General features: G+C 44.9%; 1 protein-coding gene across 1 annotated transcript in view; it reads right to left on the bottom strand.

Moving 5' to 3' along the window:
- FAM124A (family with sequence similarity 124 member A) overlaps positions 1-17,425 on the bottom strand; it is a gene marked incomplete at both ends in the record, with an annotated part of 107,131 nt that overhangs the window by 81,668 nt on the left and 8,038 nt on the right. Inside the window, one exon of the mRNA XM_080799753.1 lies at positions 16,865-16,896. Coding sequence (XP_080655879.1) covers positions 16,865-16,896 — 32 coding nt within the window. The remainder of the gene's footprint in view (positions 1-16,864; positions 16,897-17,425) is intronic.

The raw sequence follows: 17,425 nt of genomic DNA, 5'->3' as shown, positions 1-17,425 counted from the left end.
GATCTGTCATCACACACATGCCTCACAATGTCCACTAGGGTATCAGGTAGAAGTCAATCATGCAGTCAATAGCGTTTGAGAAGTGTGATGTGATCTTAGGAACAATAACCTACATCAATTTACAAGATGAGAAGTAATTTTCCTCTAGCTTTGCAAGACATGCCAAATAGGCTTGCAGGTATATTTCATCACATGCATCTGTGATAACATAGTTTCTATTTTGTTGGCTCAAAACCTGTCTGAATTTTCAACCCAACTCTGTTAATTTATTTCACTTGGGAATAGTTAATTCAGTTTGTTGTTGCCTTTCTTATTTACTCATTTATTTACACATTTGTTGAGCAATCAATATGTATCAGGCACTGGAAAAACAAGGAAGCTGGTATCACTGAGGATTATGGCAATCTGTTTATGGAGACTCTGGTGTGAATAGCGTGCTCCTTTAGAATTGTGCAGTGTACAACCTGTACACCCACAGCAGTAGTCCTGTGAAGAACCATAAGCCACAAATAACTCTATAAACAGTCATTAAAAAAATATTAACATTCAATCTGATACGTGCCTATAGGAAATATGTAGAGTAGCATTTTAGGTAGGGGTTAGATTCTAAAATTTCCCTGAGGTAAAAATTATCTAGAGACAGTATCAGCACTGAAAGTCCCTTGAATTTCCAATATAGTACTGAACATCCTACTTGCAGCGAGACAACACAGTCAGATTAGTGTTCCTCTGGCTGAACACCAAATGAAACTGCAGGCTTGCTGCATGGCTTGTGTTACAGAAGAATAGTCTTGTACCAGTAAGGCCCAGACCACGACTCAGCAGGCTGTGCCTTTCACCCTGCAAGAAACTTCCAAAACATCAGGATGACCAAGGTAACAACAAAGTCAAGTCTCAGTACTTCCATGACCATGAACCAGAATGGTGGGTAGCATTGTTCAAGCCCCGCCCCCTCTGGCTGAGCATGTCGTCTTGAATTTGTACGAGTTAAATATAAGCATTATGTAATTCCAATTTACTACTGCAGGGCAAAGGAAGGAGCAATGTTTCCTCCAGAGTGCTTCTGGGGAGGTTTCCTGGAGGAGGCCCCATGTGAACTGGGCCTTGAAGGGTAAACAAATCTCACTCATAATAACCTCAAACATGGGGGAGATCACTGCAGGAAGAGGGAAGATGGTTAATGAAAGCACAGAACTGTGCAAAAAAACAAGCACATTTGGAAGGGGGTGGTGAGTAATTCTGAAACATGGCAACAGATGCAGTGGGAAAAATGGACTAGCGCCAAGTTATACAGGGCTTCAGCTCAATTTGGTAGTGATAAGGGGCAGTGGAAAGTTTTAATAAAGGGATGTGGGGAACTAGTCAGGGGGAGGCAAAGTCAGAAGTCAGAAGATGAGTGAACAGTCTAGACAGATCACAAGGCTTCGGCCCTAGAGGAAACTGCATTATGGGCTCTCGTTCTTCATCTTGCCCTGTCTCCTTGCTCTCTGCCATATTTAATAGTTCCTCCCATTAATGGATGAAGTGCATTTCCCCACCCTTGGACTTTGGACACCCTTGATCATATGCCTAACTGTGGCCAACAGAAAGACACAGTGGTGACGTGTGTTTGGGCCTGCCTTCTTGTGCTTCTGATGTGTCCATGAGACGCTAGCCAGAAATCAAGAGGTGCCAGAAGGCAGGAGGAGATCTACATGGATCCCAGCCACCCGAGGTAAGCCCAGCCTGTATCGGCTGATCTCAGACCCCCACAGAGACATCATAAGGGCTACCTAGCTGTGCCTGGTCTAGATCACCTGGCCCAAGACATGTGAGAAGTAAGGAATGACTGTTGTTCTAAGCCACTGTTTGGGGGTGGTGGTTATACAGTAATACTTACAGGTGCAGGAGGAGTCAGTGGGTATACAGAAGAGGCACAGATTCGCAGGCTATTAAGGAGGCACAGGCCACTGGCCTTGGAGCCCACAGGCTGGGGTGGGGAGCAGGAAAAGGAGAGAAGTGATGTTTCTGGTTGGATCCCGATGCTTAAGGAAGAGATACAAAATAGAGGAAGAAGAACAGATTTGTGGGTAAAGATAAGGGGTTCCACTTTGGCCTCGCCATGTTGGCGTGAGATGGTGGATTGACTTCCAGGAAGGATGTCCTGTTAGCAATGGGACCTGTGCACTGTTGAGCTCATGGGCTGAATTTTAAGGATGGATCAGTTACCTTTAGATTGTATTCTTACTTTTATGTGGTTCTCTAATACATGTGTGCCCCCAATGTATACTTATATCCAATATAAATTTGAATCAGTGGAAATTCATCATGATGGCTTAAAAAACAACGAGAATTCAAAGACTCTTGTGGTCCTTCTCTTTGTTTGCTCTTCTGCTCACCTGACTATATTCTGTTTCGTTGAACATTAGCGCCATTATCAGCAGAAGTGCAGTTGAAAGAAAAACAGTGACAAGGCAAACCAGTGCAATTTTCCACCAGTCTGCAACTCCAGGAAAGGTAGAAGAAAGTATCACAATCAAATAAAATGCATATTTCACTTTTTCACGGTGGCCTGATCTCCCAACAGTGGGGACATGTGACATTGCTGAACATTATTGAAAGCTCAGTACAAATGGAAAGACGTAAAACGGCCTTGAAGGATTTGGAGGATGAAGAAATTTCCTTGAGAAAGTTATGGATGATTTCTGTGAGAGAAAAAAAGGACATACGGAGTTAAAAGAATGTCTAGGAAAAGACATTGTCAGAGCAGCGAGGCAGTCCCGTTAAGAACCTGCACCCACTCTTCAGGGTGTGCGCGTGGCCACGAACACAGAGATACATTAGCTGACCCGTGCACGGTGTTCGCTGTGGCCCAGCACTTACTCCATGTTCTATGTATATGAACTCACTGAATCCTTAGAACAACCCTAGAAAGGGGATGAGGTGCTATTTTTGTTCCCATTTTAGAGAGCAGAAAATTGAGGCATAGAGAGGCGAAGCAATCTGCTGTGATCACATAGTGCGTGTGTGCACGATCACGATGGCTCTGCAGAGACGTGTGCTTACCCTCTCCGCTATATTCATTTCCCAGCAGAATGAGCAGCCGCCCCGCCCCATCGTTTCTGGCCATGCTGCTACTCCCTCACCCTCCTCTACTGCTTCTCCGCCACCAGCCAATAGCTCACTGTCTTGGACACCCATTTACACCTCTTTCATCTGGCTCTGGGTGTCTGAGGAAGAATAACCCAGAAACTGCCTCCCCACGGCACACGCCCAGCTCCGTCTATCTGAGCACTGCCCGCTTGTGCTCATGCTCGCAGACAAGCGTTGAGAGGCCTGGGTGGGGAGAGGCCCCTGTGGAGGTAGCTTCTGCGTCTCCAAGACGGAGTTGTCAGGGTGCTCCCTGCCAAGACCCCTCTATCAGCCACACAAAGGTTTCCCAGAGAGCAGTAACAGAGGCTATGCAGAAGCCTATGGGGGTGAGTGAATGTCACTGCTTTGCAGAAAGGCAGGATGCCCAGCCTCGGGGCAGGGTGGGGACACAGAGAAAGGCCTCTGACCAAGCGCCCCCTTGCCTGGGCAGCTTGGGATGGAGCCAAGAGAAAGCAAGGAAGGGAGATGAAGACCTGACCCCCGAGCTCTGTTTGCATGCGTGAACCAGGGCCATCAAAGTGGCTACAGTCCGACCCTGAGAAGGAGGAGGAGAATGGGTGGTGGCGTTAATACACTCCGGCCATCGCCAACATGTGCCCACTGCACAAGGCCCTAAAATAACCAGGCCCAAAGAACCACAGCATGCAGCTCCAAGCCGGCACTGGGTGCTAGGGTTATACACGCCCCAAAGAAAAGGGGCCTCCTGGAGCTAGACAGGAAACCAAGTATTTGAGAAGAAGGAGAGAAAATGTGAATAATTCATTGTCATGGAAAGCCTCTCCACCTCCCTGGAGAAGCAGAGACGCCGTGACTGTGGGATATGTGCTGCCTTTATCATATCCATTACACGTCTTCTCGAAGGACCTCAGAGAGCACCTGTTCGCTTAGGGCAAGACACAGACCAAAAACCAACTGGGCAGCAGACAGACTTCCCCAGGGCTGGTTCGGAGAGGGGAGCTGATCACAAATTCACAGGTAGTAACAAAGCTCTCAAGACTACTTTGTGCTGCCTGAGAAGAGAAGGAAGATTCTTTTCCAGGGGATTAGAGACAATTAGATTTTTCCTTTGATAATATGAAACAAAAACCATCTTCAAGGAAAGCACTGCACGAGTCAGGTCTTCCGTGAGACAGGTGTACTGGGAACCTGGATATTGGTTACATTTCTCCCCAACGTGTCACCTCTCCTGTATATCCCTTTTGTGGTCTCTTAAGTTTAAAAGAAGACAATTTAGACATGAATAATCACGTGTTAAGCTCTTATTATTTGCCAGAGGACTGTCCTAAGAGCTTGACAGATATAATCTCATTTTATTTAAAACAACACTGGGATAGAGGTGTATCCACCCCCTGTTGCAGGGGAAACGTTACCGGATCTGACAAGGGCCATGCAGCTAGAGGAGAGTAGGGTCTCTGCTGCACGCACCACTGTGCCTTCTCTGCCCTCTGGCCCGCCATCTTCGGTTTGTATGGCTGGGCTCTGACACTGTGGCTTAGTTCCTTCAGGCCATGTGGGCAGGAGAGTCAGCTGTGAGTGGAGGACTCCACTCACAGTTGGGGCAGTCTCTGGCAACTGCTGAGCAGCAGGGACACCCTAAGCTTCTGTCTGGTAAAGGTGTGGGTGGGGACTGAGGTGTTTCTGCCTGTGGACAGATGTCCCAATATCGGACCTCCCACTCGGCTGTCTCAAAGCTGCCTGAGCCAGGACTCCTCACCGCCATTCTCTGCACTCCGGGGCTTCACACCAGCCCTCCTGTGCAGTCTCCCACTGCCTGGTGCCTGCCAGGCTGAACCTCCTCCCAGAGCTGGCAAACTAGTACGTGTCCCCAAAGCACTTGCTTCCCGGCAGCAGGTACGTCTACTTGAAAGTTCAGATCTCTCATTCCAAACAGAGTACCTGGCCAACTCTTCAGATACAACAAGTTCAGAGACCTCTTTCCAGAAGTTTTGGGCGATGGTTGATGTCTCTGTCATTTTATCCACAATGTATCAGAGACAATTGGCAATTCAACCGCAATCATTTATTTGATCAAGCACTGTTTACTGAACACCTACTATGTGCTTGGCACTGTGGATACAGTGGGAAATAAAAGAATCTCTGCCTTATTAGAACTTAGAATCTAGTAGGGGGAGTCAGAGCATGAGCAAATATGTTAAATGAAGTCAGGTAACTCAGGGCAAGACACTTCATTGAATAAAACCGACTGAATGTGGTGAATCTTGAGAGATTTTCAAGGCAGCAGCCACAACCATTAACCATCAGCTGAGTAAGTTGCTATGTACCAGTGGCCCCATAAGCCTCCAGCTGCCATAGGTGCTTGGTTTAGGGAAGCTGGCCCCAGATCTTGGCTTGAGATTCTCCAACCACAGGCATGAGGCTGAATAAACTCCTTATTTGCATTTCTAAAGCCCCGCTCTAGGGCACTGAACAATTCAGGGGCTTAGCTCCTTGGTCTGGTCAAGCAGACCCTCCTGACCGAGCAGCAGAACACCCAGGTGAAGTGTGGCTCGGGTATGCCACAAAGACGTGCCAGGCATGGGCTGCCGCTGTGAAGAAAAATTAGGTCAGCGGGCAGGAGGCAAAGAGGCTCCAGAGTGGCAAACACAAGCCCCACTGCATTGTGAAGTGCCACAAAAGGGCCAGCCTCCCCCCATTAAGCTGCCCGGTCTTCCCGGAATGCCTGAAGTAAATGCTTTCAGAGACGGGCTTCCAAATTCCAAATTCCTTCTCCAGAGACTCTATTCATCCAGAATTAATGAATAACCTGCCTTCATCCCTTTTTTTAAGCAGCTTTTTTTAAAACCTAGTTTCTTGAACCTCTGAACTAATGAAAAAATTGAAGTGATCCCCTTTTCCCCTGCACACCCCTAAGATAAGATTTCAGACTTTCTCGAATCCTAGTAATTTTATGATTTTGACAAGGTTTTCGGTCGAGCTGCAAGTCTGGGCTGTGAAATCGGCAAGGCTGGTCCCAGTGTCCGCCCCAGCGCAAGTCACAGGTAGAGGCAGGGTGGGCATGGTGAGACTCTGATGGCAGCAAGGTGACAGAGTTTTAAACTCAGGGGATCCAGACGGTGCTCATAATATAGATAAAATGCTTCTCCTCTCCCAGCCTGAGTCCAGAGCACTTTCTTGTCATTGAAGAATGGAATACAGGCTGATGTGGTTTAGCCAAAACCTCTATTTTCATTTGGCAGAGGAAGACAATGTGGGATCTTTCTGATCCTTAGGCCTCTTCCAGCTCTAACTATAGTATTTTAACTGCTCACCCCGTTCTCACCATCTGTTGCAGAAACAATGTCAGGGATCTGGATGTGTGATACCAACATGCTCTTGAGCTCATCTGAAACCAGGACACTACTGAGAAAGAAATCATAGAGAAAGGAAGGTAGATTCTTGAGATACCCTGCATTTTTTTTCCCCACTTGAAAATGGGACATTCATTTTCTTTTGTATGTCTTCCTAGGTTTCATTCTGAAATAAACCTGTAGGTGGGAAGAGGAGGGGGAAGCCAAGGCCAGCCACTAGCCGGAGAGTAATGACAAAGACATCATGAATTCCGACACAGCTTGACATAAATTCTGGAAGGGGGCCAGAAGGCTGATATGTAATTAGAAGGTACAAAGCAGCTAGAAACACTTAAAATATCTAGCATAGTTATCTAAGCCCTCAGGACTGTAATGATTTTGAAAGTTTATGAGAAGGTAACTAAGGTCTAATGAACGCCAAAGTCCAAAGCTTAATAGTGTAAGAATAAGAACTTTCAGAAAGTTGAAGGGCTCAAAGTGACAGAAGAGATGCTAGAATTTCACCCAGAATCCTTTCTTCTGCTAAGTAATTTCCATGCATTCTCTACCACTTCATATATATCTTGTCATTTACATCAGTAGCAAAGCCACGTCAGGACTTTAATATAATTCTACAGATTTGGAGATGAGGCAGCAAGGCGTGCAAACAACAAGATTAGTATATTCATCGTGTTTTGAGATGTGAAATACATTGATCAAAACAAAACAGACAAAAGAGGAGGATGGTAACCAAAAGCTATCCCAAGGATTTGTTCGTCAGTGAAGCCCAGACCTCTAATACCACTAGAGCTGGGTGCAGGAATCCTCCCAATTACAGTAATTAAGTTTCGTTTTACAAAGGGATTTATTCTGGCAGGATGCTGAGAAATCAAACAACAATTAGCTATTACAACTGTTCTGGGGAAAAGCGTTCCATACATCCTTATAAAATACATTCTGAATGCCACAGTAGACAAACCAATGCTGAGATCTGGTGCTGGCTTTGCTCAGGATCAAACTAGCAATGTAGGAAATGAAGTGTAGGGACTCTTTTTGTGGCTGAAAATTTGATAAAATATTCAAATTCTTGACCAGTCTGAATAGGACACTGACACATTCCTAGTCCCTTGTTTCCGTTTCCTTAGAAATGATGTACCTTACAGCCCTTGGGAGAACAAGCTAATTGCACAGGACTAGAAAATTAGAGGTGGCAGAGGCATTTAGTCCAGCCTCCTCATGTCACAGATGAGGTCATCGACCGCGACTCAATGGCAGATCTAGAAAGAGAACAAACATCTCCCAAATTCACACATTTGGGGCTCTCTCTTACCTCTCAAGCACCTCTTGCTAACAGCCCCAAGGACTGCAAAGCAGGAGACACGGTCCCTCCCAGAGCCCACAACCTAACTGAGGGAGCAAGGTGTTCACACAGGAGAAATGTAAGAAAAACCTAAAGTGGGAGACATGTTCTAAATGACATAGCAGGTGAATTTCAGAGACGATAGCCAAAGTTCCCCTTTCCCACAAATTTTCTGACTGTTTTGTGCCCTTTACCTGTAGAGTCTGGGCTATTCATTGCTTCAGGGAGGGCGGAGGCAGATAGATCCAGTAATCAAGCTTCTAAATTCATGTCTATTTTTCAGATCGCGGCAGAGAGAAGAGTCTTGAAGGGCAAGGCTCTCTATCACAAGGGCTGGGAGGTTCCGGAGACAGAAAAGGCTTTCTGAGCTAAGGAAAGCTAAAAGCTTTAAGCAGAGGACTTGCCCCACAAATCGCAGCACAGAAGAATGTGTGATGCTGCGGGATGGTCTTTCCAGCCCGGGAGATGCCACATTTCAGCTTCTGGTGGAGGAAAGAAGACTGGGAGGGACCTGACCAAAGTCTAAATGCCAGAAGGTTTCCAAGAAAGAGTCTGGGCTCAGTGCCGCAGGGTTGTGGGTCCCAGAGCAGAACACACCTGTGCCTTCACTTCAAGGCGTGAGGCCGGCTCAGGAGTGACGTTCCACTTCACCATAAATACAGCAGTTCTACTGTTACACCTGAGCATGGGACTGTGAAAATTCCCACCATAATAGGAGGTTCATACAGAGCTCTCCACAGACAGTACAAAGTGTTAGAATGTGACTCTGTAAGCATGCCAGCTCGTAGAAAGACGTGTCTGGCTTCTGAGTCTAGGTTATCTGTGATCCTACGTTGTGAGGCTATATGTGAGGCTACACACATTGTGGCCTTACTGTGCTCCAGTGTGAGGCAGTGAAACAGTAAAACTGAATCACGGAGGAAGCCCAGCTCTCCCTGTAAGGGACAAAGGGAAGACTTCTCACAACTGCTCTGGTTCCAAAGGACAGAGGAGCCTTCCGGGAGCAGGCTGCACAGCTAGAGGCACTGACAATACTGCGAATAACGTCAGAAGATGCCAGGTGACATAAGAACACAAGGGGGAGTAGAGCAGATGGAATATTCCTTCCCTTCCATAACCAATATTGTACAAAAGAGAAGTTTGATTGACATGGTGGAAGGAGAGAAGGTTTACAAGGAAGGAAGGAAGGAAAGAAGGAAGAAAGGCAGGCAGGCTGCCTGGTTGGCGGGATCCTCTTTGCTTCTCTAATCAATTCTGAATATTGCAACCTTTAGTGGGTACGACCTGGCTCTTTGCACAATATTCCCCAAATTCTTCCAACTTGTTACCTCATCAGAAGTTAATGGCAACACTGCTGATGTTGAATAAAGATAGAGACTGTCCATCAGAATGGGAAATGCTTTCCATAAAGCCTATGCAGAGTACTGATGGCTTTTGCTGGCTGGGACCACTTGCTGCCTGAGGTCACATTTGGAGTGTAATTGATACCATACTTTTCATGACAAACAAACACAGAACTTCAAGTTGTGGGTTTCCAAAATGTGAGAGTCTCCCGTTTGTCAGCTACTCTTCAGAGAACTTTTGCCCACTGTTACTTTGTGTGTGTGTGTGTGTGTGTGTGTGTGTGTATCCACCCATATTGTTTTTCACTCACAAAAATCACCAGTTTTATGAGACCCTGGTGCTCTCACCCATGCCAGTGGGAGAGTGAAATGGTACCTCTAGAGAATGACTTGGCAGGAAGCATCAGAAACTAAAAAGTAAACAACCCGTTTTACCTCACAATTCCACTTGAAGGAATTTACCCTAAGGAAGTAATGAAGGATACACACACAAGGACTTAGCATAAAAATAATTCTGGCAATTCTGTTTATAATTGTAAAAAAATGACTATAACCTATAGTACCAACAACAGGGCACAAGTGGATATACAGAAATACAATGGAATACTGTATATTCAAACTATTGTAGTTCACTGATATCAAAGAAGTTCACATACGGTTAATAAGAAAATGGGACGATAAGACTATACAATACTATTTTTGCTAATAATACATATCTGTAGTAATGCAGACGCTCAGAAAAAAACCGATAAAGGCAGACACCAAATTAAGACTACTGGTCATTTCTAGATGGCAGGAATCTGAGCTTTCTTCTTTTGGCTAATCATTATTTTCTGATTTTTTGACAATGACTATGTATTATTTGAGTAATAATAATTATTTTAAAATTGAGAAAAGCACCAAGCACATCAGGAATGGGGGATGGAAGCTATTCACTTGTGTTCCTTCCCTTGGTGGTTGGGGGGTCAAGGGAGTGTCCCCATGACCCTGATAGACCAGTTGTCCCTGATGTGTCATATCAACTTCTCAGGAAAAATGTGGTTGTGAGAAGTCGTCCTTCATTTTTCTTTCATATCCTGGACAGAAATCGACACTCTCTATGTAGTTGAAATCACACAATTAAAACTTATCTTTGGAGCCAGTAGGACTATATCATATTTTTTGGGGAATGGATGCCAGTGGAACAGCATCAAAGGAGTTGACTGTATGGTATATTGTCTTCACCCTTTGATTTCCTGATGTGTATCTTTGGTTATGGCTTTTTTCTTATCAACTGCCAAATACCAATATTGCTCAGCCTTTCAGGTTCCTGTGCAGAGGATTTTGGCCATACAGAACCCACACTGTCAAATAACTATCTAAGTTCACTAGCTTTCAGCTCATTCATCTTGGGCTTCATTTACTACCCTGTGATCTTAGAGATAAGGCTGCTGCCTGCGTCTCAAAAAAACACTTCCAAACCCATACCTCTAGCTTGCCTGATAAAGGACAAATTCTGTTTTCAAATAAACCACTCAGTAGACGAACACAATTTTCTTCTTTTAAATGATCAATAGTTCATAATTTAAATATTTGTCAAGTGAAATTTTTTCTCATCTAGATGTGATAAAAATCCTAGGGCCTAGAGATTATGCCCTTAAAAATTAGAATCTTAAAGAAATGTGGATAGACCATATCTACTAGGGATTTAAGAGCAATCTTGCTGACTGGGGAGAGGAGCTAGATTAGCGCTCCTCAACATTTCAGTACAAACAACTCACATGACTCAGGAGGTCTGGGGTGGGGCCTGGAATTCTGCATTTCTAACAAGCTCCAGGGTGCTGCTGATGGAGTGCTCTGTAGACCATACTCTGAGCAGCAAGTTTTCCAGTTTGGTGATTTATTTGCTCTTCCAGGCCAAGAATACCTTCTCTGGGCAGCTGACAAAATGCAAAGTAGACCCCACACTGTGCCAGCTGGCATTCTGTGGCTCTCAGGCTATGGCTAAACCTCTACCTGAGTGGCTTCAAGACCCAGACTTGCAAAAAGTGACACACCCACACCTGCGGCCTTTTCATTAGAGTTATCTACAAGCTACATGCTACGTGGCTCCAGCTTGAGGAGGAAAGTCCAGGAGCACAATGAGCATCTCAAACCTGAAGCCATACTTGCCACAGAAAGCCTCAATGGTTGGAGGCATGGGAAGAGCCACCAGCACCAAGGCCCTCTCTCCAATAGTTAGGCCAAGCAGGAGTGAGGCCAGTATATTCCAAGGAGGAGGGAAGAAGCCTTGAGGGTTCTTTCCCACATGGCAATGGGAGCAGTGGCTCTACCAAGGCATAGGTATACCAGATGTCTATTGCCAGGGAATATGATAGGGACTTCTGAGTAAAAGCTTTAATCCTATAGTCACTGTGGAAGGCAGGGCCACAGAGGAGGACAAAATGGACAAGGAAGTCAGACTAACCTTTCCACGTGCAAAGTATCTTAATGATTTCTGGTTGGTCTCCGTAGCCATGGCCACATATCGAGGCCACATGGTTCAACAGAAGGCCACTCACAGAGAGCCTACCTAAGGCAGCAGATTCAATCCAGCTGTGCAGCAGGTCACCCTGAATCTCTTTTGAGAGAAACTCTGCACATGAACATGACTGTTGTGCCAGAACATGCTTAAACATACTAAAAATGGAAATCGTTCTTATCTGGGGTTCCTTTGCTGGACGCAGCAAAGTTAAGTGCTCCTGGCTCAATGCAGTGACCAAGTAGAGATTTTCCTCCACTTGGAAATCAGAGTTTCCCCTAGGCTTGGATTTGTTTTATGCCAACTGTTTGGTCTATGAAAGTAAATCAAGCATCTTTAGTGCTTTAATCATCTTTAATCATCATTAGTGAATGAGCCCTCTGCACACTGAGGAAGTAGGAAATGGGTGTCAGTAGTGACAGGCCTGAACTGGGCTACTTAAGATTTGTCTGATCCGCCTCACAAACCATATTACCATCCACAACTAACTTTGCCTAAAAGGCTGTACTCTAAATTAGAGAAAACTGGTGATGTTTCTTGTTAAGTTTTAATTGCAAAAGGAGTGGGAAGCTGGGGATGGATAGGTGGGTGTTTTGGTCTTTTTGCAAACCTGCGTCCCTTGCCAACTACATACTGGTCACAGAATTATGCACATGCAATGGCTAAATTGTTCTCCATAACGGTTAATGAACAGATCCAGGTTTTGCCTAGATCTTATAAAGTAAGACCCTAAAAGAATATTTACTCTGAAAATCATAATGGGGAAAGTATTGTGCACAGAAGAAAAAAAATAAAGACTATGAAATTTACAAACAGATCAAAGTTAAATTGGCTACTACCACCTCTTCCAAGATATTGACTTTCCTTATTTGGACAAGTGGCCTTAAAACGCCAATCTGTCAGTAAGTTATCTCCTTTTCCGAAAACAGAAAGAAAATAATGACTATTTCACTGTCCCGTCTGAATTTAGCTCTTGGATTTATAGACAAGGGTCATTTTTATTTAAATGTTCCCCCTCAGCGACAAGTTCTACGGAAGGCAGTCATGTCTTTTCGATGGGTTGCTTTCAAAGTGCCTTACCTTTGTTTATTAATTAGGTAGTAATTAATAAGCTCACAAGGAGCTTACCTTTCCTTCCACACTGAGGGGAGGCACAGATGTGGCCAAAGACAAAATTCAAAACATACGATGCTTTGATATCCTAAAACTTCAAGGAAATGAGACTGTGGAGAAACGAAGGGGAGAAGATGGCATTTATGTGGAAAGATATACCTCTGAGACAAGGCAGCCTTGGGGAGGGATGAGAGGTCGTCCCACACAGCAGTAAGGCAGGACCTGTCAACTCCTGTGGTGGCTCAAGACCAGTCACAAGGGCTTGCAATTAACTTAGACACCTGCCTTTCCTATTTGAAAAACACCTGGAATCCACTTGGCCTCTTTCTCTCAAGAAGAGAGCATGTCCAAGGTCCCACAGCATCAGCTGGGCCTGTTCAAGGCTGCCCGCAAGGGCAGGTCACAGACATGGCAGCCCCGAGAAAGTGGAGAGGACAGAACTCCACTGGCCCTACAGCCTGGCCCAAGCAGCAAGGAGAATGCAGGCAGGACTTGGGGAAGCTACCCGAGTCACTGGAAGGACAGAGCAGGAAGCTAGGAAAAGCAAGCCAGGGAAACAAGAGGAGGGCAGGAATCTGAGGCACGGGTGGGTGGGAAAATAGATTCCACGACTTCCACCCACCCAGGAGGTGTCCCTATTTTGCACGGCTTGGTATGTGGTCCTGGGCTTGAATCAGTAGAACACACTGGTCATGGTCATTTCTCCATAATTTCAGATATGGGGAATTCCTCAGGGCATTGCCAAGGGCCCCTGTATTACTGTGACTCACTTTGATTATTTGCATTTCAAGAAGTATGAAGGGGCACAAAACTGTAAGGCATCCCCGCTGCCACTGGCAATCTGTAAGGTCCAGGTAGAGAGTTAATGACTGTACTTGGGTTTTGAGAAGGCACAGTGTTGAGGCACAAATTAGGAGGGCAAATAGAGGAACAGTATCCAACAAAGAGAACTAGTTACTTCTTTGACCTGCCTCCTACTGGCATTATCCTGGGGGGAGAGATCCTCAAGAAATGTGACACTGTCCTAAAAATATCATTTTTCAGCTCCCAGGATCTTCTAAGAGAAATTCTCCAGGTATGATTATAATCTTTATTTGCATGAGAATATTCAATCATGCATGAGGGGAATTTATCATCACGTGGCACACTTGATCTTCTTCCCCTTGGCATGATTACTGCTTTTCTTTGATCCTGTTTATAAAATTTCTCCTTTTTATTTAAATCACTTAAGAATGTAAATTGTACATATTGCCTTGATGATCTTCTACCCAGGTTTCTGGAAAAACCACGTAAAATTCCGAGAGTATAAATTAAATTCATCTTTCTTAGGAAATATTATGATTTATTGAGATCTGAGTGTTAACAGTGTGTTCAGCTTTGCAGAAAACATAAGAGGAAAGCCTGTCAGCCCTGTCAATCTCAAAAAGGCAAAGGGACCCATGGGAAGTAGAAAAAAATTTTACCCAAATTTATGTTTACCCAATTTATAGAACAAAACCATCCAATTAAAGAAGCCCCCTCAGCCACTTCCCTAGAGTTGAAAGTGACATCAAACACAACCAATGGGAATGTGATTCTGGGACCCAGGGGGTCGAGGAAAAATAAAATGCCCAAGGACCACCATGCCCTCCCGGACTCCATACCAGGACTAGGACCTAGGGGACCTAACTCCCACACCGCAACTCTTGTACTTTCTCTAGGTGATGACCTTCCTTCTCCCATCAGGGGTGGGCAGCATGAGGAAGCAGTCCCTGCTTTCTCAGGGAAAAGACACCTAAAGAGCAGCTCTTGCTTGGGGGGAAGCTTTCCTGTCAGCTCTAGCAGTGACGAACTCCAGCTGTGGACAGACTCCAACCCTGGCTCAACCCAAGGAAGTGCTTACGGCCCCGAGAACTCAGGCACAAACGGGCAAAAGAGCATCATGGGAATGCTGAACAGGAATCACTAATAGACAGAAAAATCCATTTCCTAACAGCGAAAAATAGGACCAATGCTCAGATGACCAGGAAGCATTCAGAAACAAGCTATTCAGAGAGGCTGCCCAGGGGCTGGGGGGGTGGGGGGATGACAATGAGAGGCAGGAGCCGCTCACAGGACCCACAAGAGGGAACTGGGACCAGTCAGTTCTGTGGGTTCCTCCTGGTCACATAATGGGTGTTGGCACAGCTGGGTTGTGACAAGGAGAGTGACCCTGGAACTGCCTTATTCAGGATGGAGAGTAAGCTTCTTAACCTTCTCTCTACTCCGTCCTCTGAGTGTGATTGTGTAGTTTGTGGGGAAATGCGGTTTTAAAGATCTGTTTGGAAAATAACTCTTTATGATTGCAGCCTGTCAAACCCATGTTTTAAAGGACAGATTGAAGACTTCAGACTTTCTTTTTCCCTCTTCAGAAAGGGTTCACTCTGTTATCTTCACTAACTGCTAAAGGGGCCTTCTCTTGCATCTGGGTATGGTCAGTGTTTATCCTCCTGGCAGGGAAGAGAAGCAGGCCAGGCAAACACTAGACAAAGATAGCCAAGGGCCCAGCAGTACCCACTCACCCCTTCTTCCTGCCCAGAACAAAGATGTGCTGCCTGTGGTCGAGGCAGCCGTTTTGTAACTCTGAGGCAACTCTAAGAACAGAAGCCAAAGGCCAAGCAGAACAATGAAAGGAGCTTCCACTTCAGACCTGCGTGGCCACCTTCTTTCTTCTTCTTTTATTTAATGTTAGAGGAAAACAAATGCCGACTTGAGTCATTATTTTTCCCCTATTATTTATAGCCAAATACATTTCCTAACTCGAATATGAAACACATACCCATCCTCACCAAGAGGTCCCAACACTGAAGACCGATGCAGGAATCACCAAGTATTTAAAGAGAAAAGGAAGAGCAATAAAAGGCTATTGATCCCAGTTGCACCAAGAGAAATTTCAACTCTGAGATCGCAATTAAAATAATAGAGAGGAAAGCCTCCCAAACCAAATTACCAGTTTCGCTGACAAGAGAGATGCTTTGTTGTGACCCAGAGGACTGATGTGAGAGCTACAAATTGAACAAAGGCTTTGGGCAAGTATTTCACAAAAATCACTCTTAAAGAAATGTAGCTTCTGGGCAAAACTGAGTGGAATGAAAATAGCAGCAGAGAGAGAGTTCAAGAGTGCTTTCCTGGATTTTTAGGAAGGTAGACGCTTCAGGGAGGGAATGCAAGTCACTGGAGCATTATTCTCATTATTACTAATGGTTCTTAATAACTAAGGGGCAATGTTGGGTCTCCAGTTGGCTAGAATGATCAGAGATTACTCACTGCAGTTATACTAATAACTAAATATAATTTGACACTAAATTACAATTCTAGAAATACAGCTTTCTGCACAGTCTCTTATTGCAAAGGAAAACTAAGCCAGAACATCAATAAATAGAATAATCCAATTAAGTGTCTTTCCATTGGGGTGCTACTTAGAATTGAGAGTTTAACAGGGAAGATAGAAAAAAAGCAGTATCTACTGAATCAAATAATCGGGGCTTTTACTGGAAGAAATTTTTTCGTTATTTTAAAATAGGTGTTTAATTAATCCAAACGGCTTTGGTCATTTACACAGGTGATCTTAAACACTGTGAATTGTTCCTAGATACAAAGCCTAATTTCCCATGAATAGATTTACCTATCAATTAGTATTTAATGCAGACATCTTTTTTCTATGCTTACAGTATGTTTTTGAACATATTCCCAGTCACCTTTCTTAAACCGTATGGATAACTGCCTACAGCAGAGGAGCTGGGGCCACCCAGGGGTCTAATGAATGTGCTCTGAGCTGTTAGCCTGCAGGCAGTGGGTACTTGATAAGCGTTTGGTGATTGAATGAGTTACCTGGGATTATTCGGAGAAGCTGTTTTAGAAGCATCTGCCCTAACAAAGCCTGGCTAGTTCCTCTAGGTTCAATTTCCATAGGGAAAGTAGTGGCATAGCTAGTTCTGAAATCAAGGGACAGTTAAATTCTCCAGGAAGAGCCCCAGCTTTCAGAATCAGAGAATCCAGCATCACACACTTTGGCAGGTATCCCTTGGGTGATTCTTCTGTTAAAGCATGGGTTCCCCAGATAGACAGGATTTGAGAAGCCAGTGCCGAAGGACATTTAAACCATACTTACTGCTGGTGGAGGACATGTGGCTGTAGTCAGACCTGAAACACAAAACCTTAGTATTAGTAGGATTAGACACTATTTTTCTGTATCCAAATGAGTTCTTCAAGCTAGAATTTTTAAAAAAGTCAGGGGTAAGTAGTATTTATATGGTAAGGACCTGTAGCAAACTAAAAACCGTAGTGCTGGGGGCTTCGGTGCAAAATAAAGTTACGTCCGAATTTGAAGGCAACACGTTCAAGGCACGTTAGAAATCAGGGGTCCTTCAGATGGGCTCTGTGACTCTCCAAGACGGGAAACTAGCCAGGTCCCAAACCATCTAAATTCATTGGCGAATTCTCGAATGGAAGCTTATTCCTCTGGGGAGAAGGCTCGAAGTCTTCAACACATTCTCAAAGGGATTCATGATGCCCCCCAAAGGTGAAATCACTGAAAATGAGCACCCTTCAAGTTAGAGTGCATCGTGGGGACGTGTTTCTTTGCTGACATGAGCAGAGTGGTGATGGACCTTGGCGGCAGCATGAGGGGACCCTGGCTTGTGAGGGCTTGCTTCCACAGACAGGGTCGGGC

This window comes from Martes martes (genome assembly GCF_963455335.1).
Source record: "Martes martes genome assembly, chromosome: 3".
NCBI lineage: Eukaryota > Metazoa > Chordata > Mammalia > Carnivora > Mustelidae > Martes > Martes martes.
This window is presented reverse-complemented; position numbering and strand designations above follow the sequence as displayed.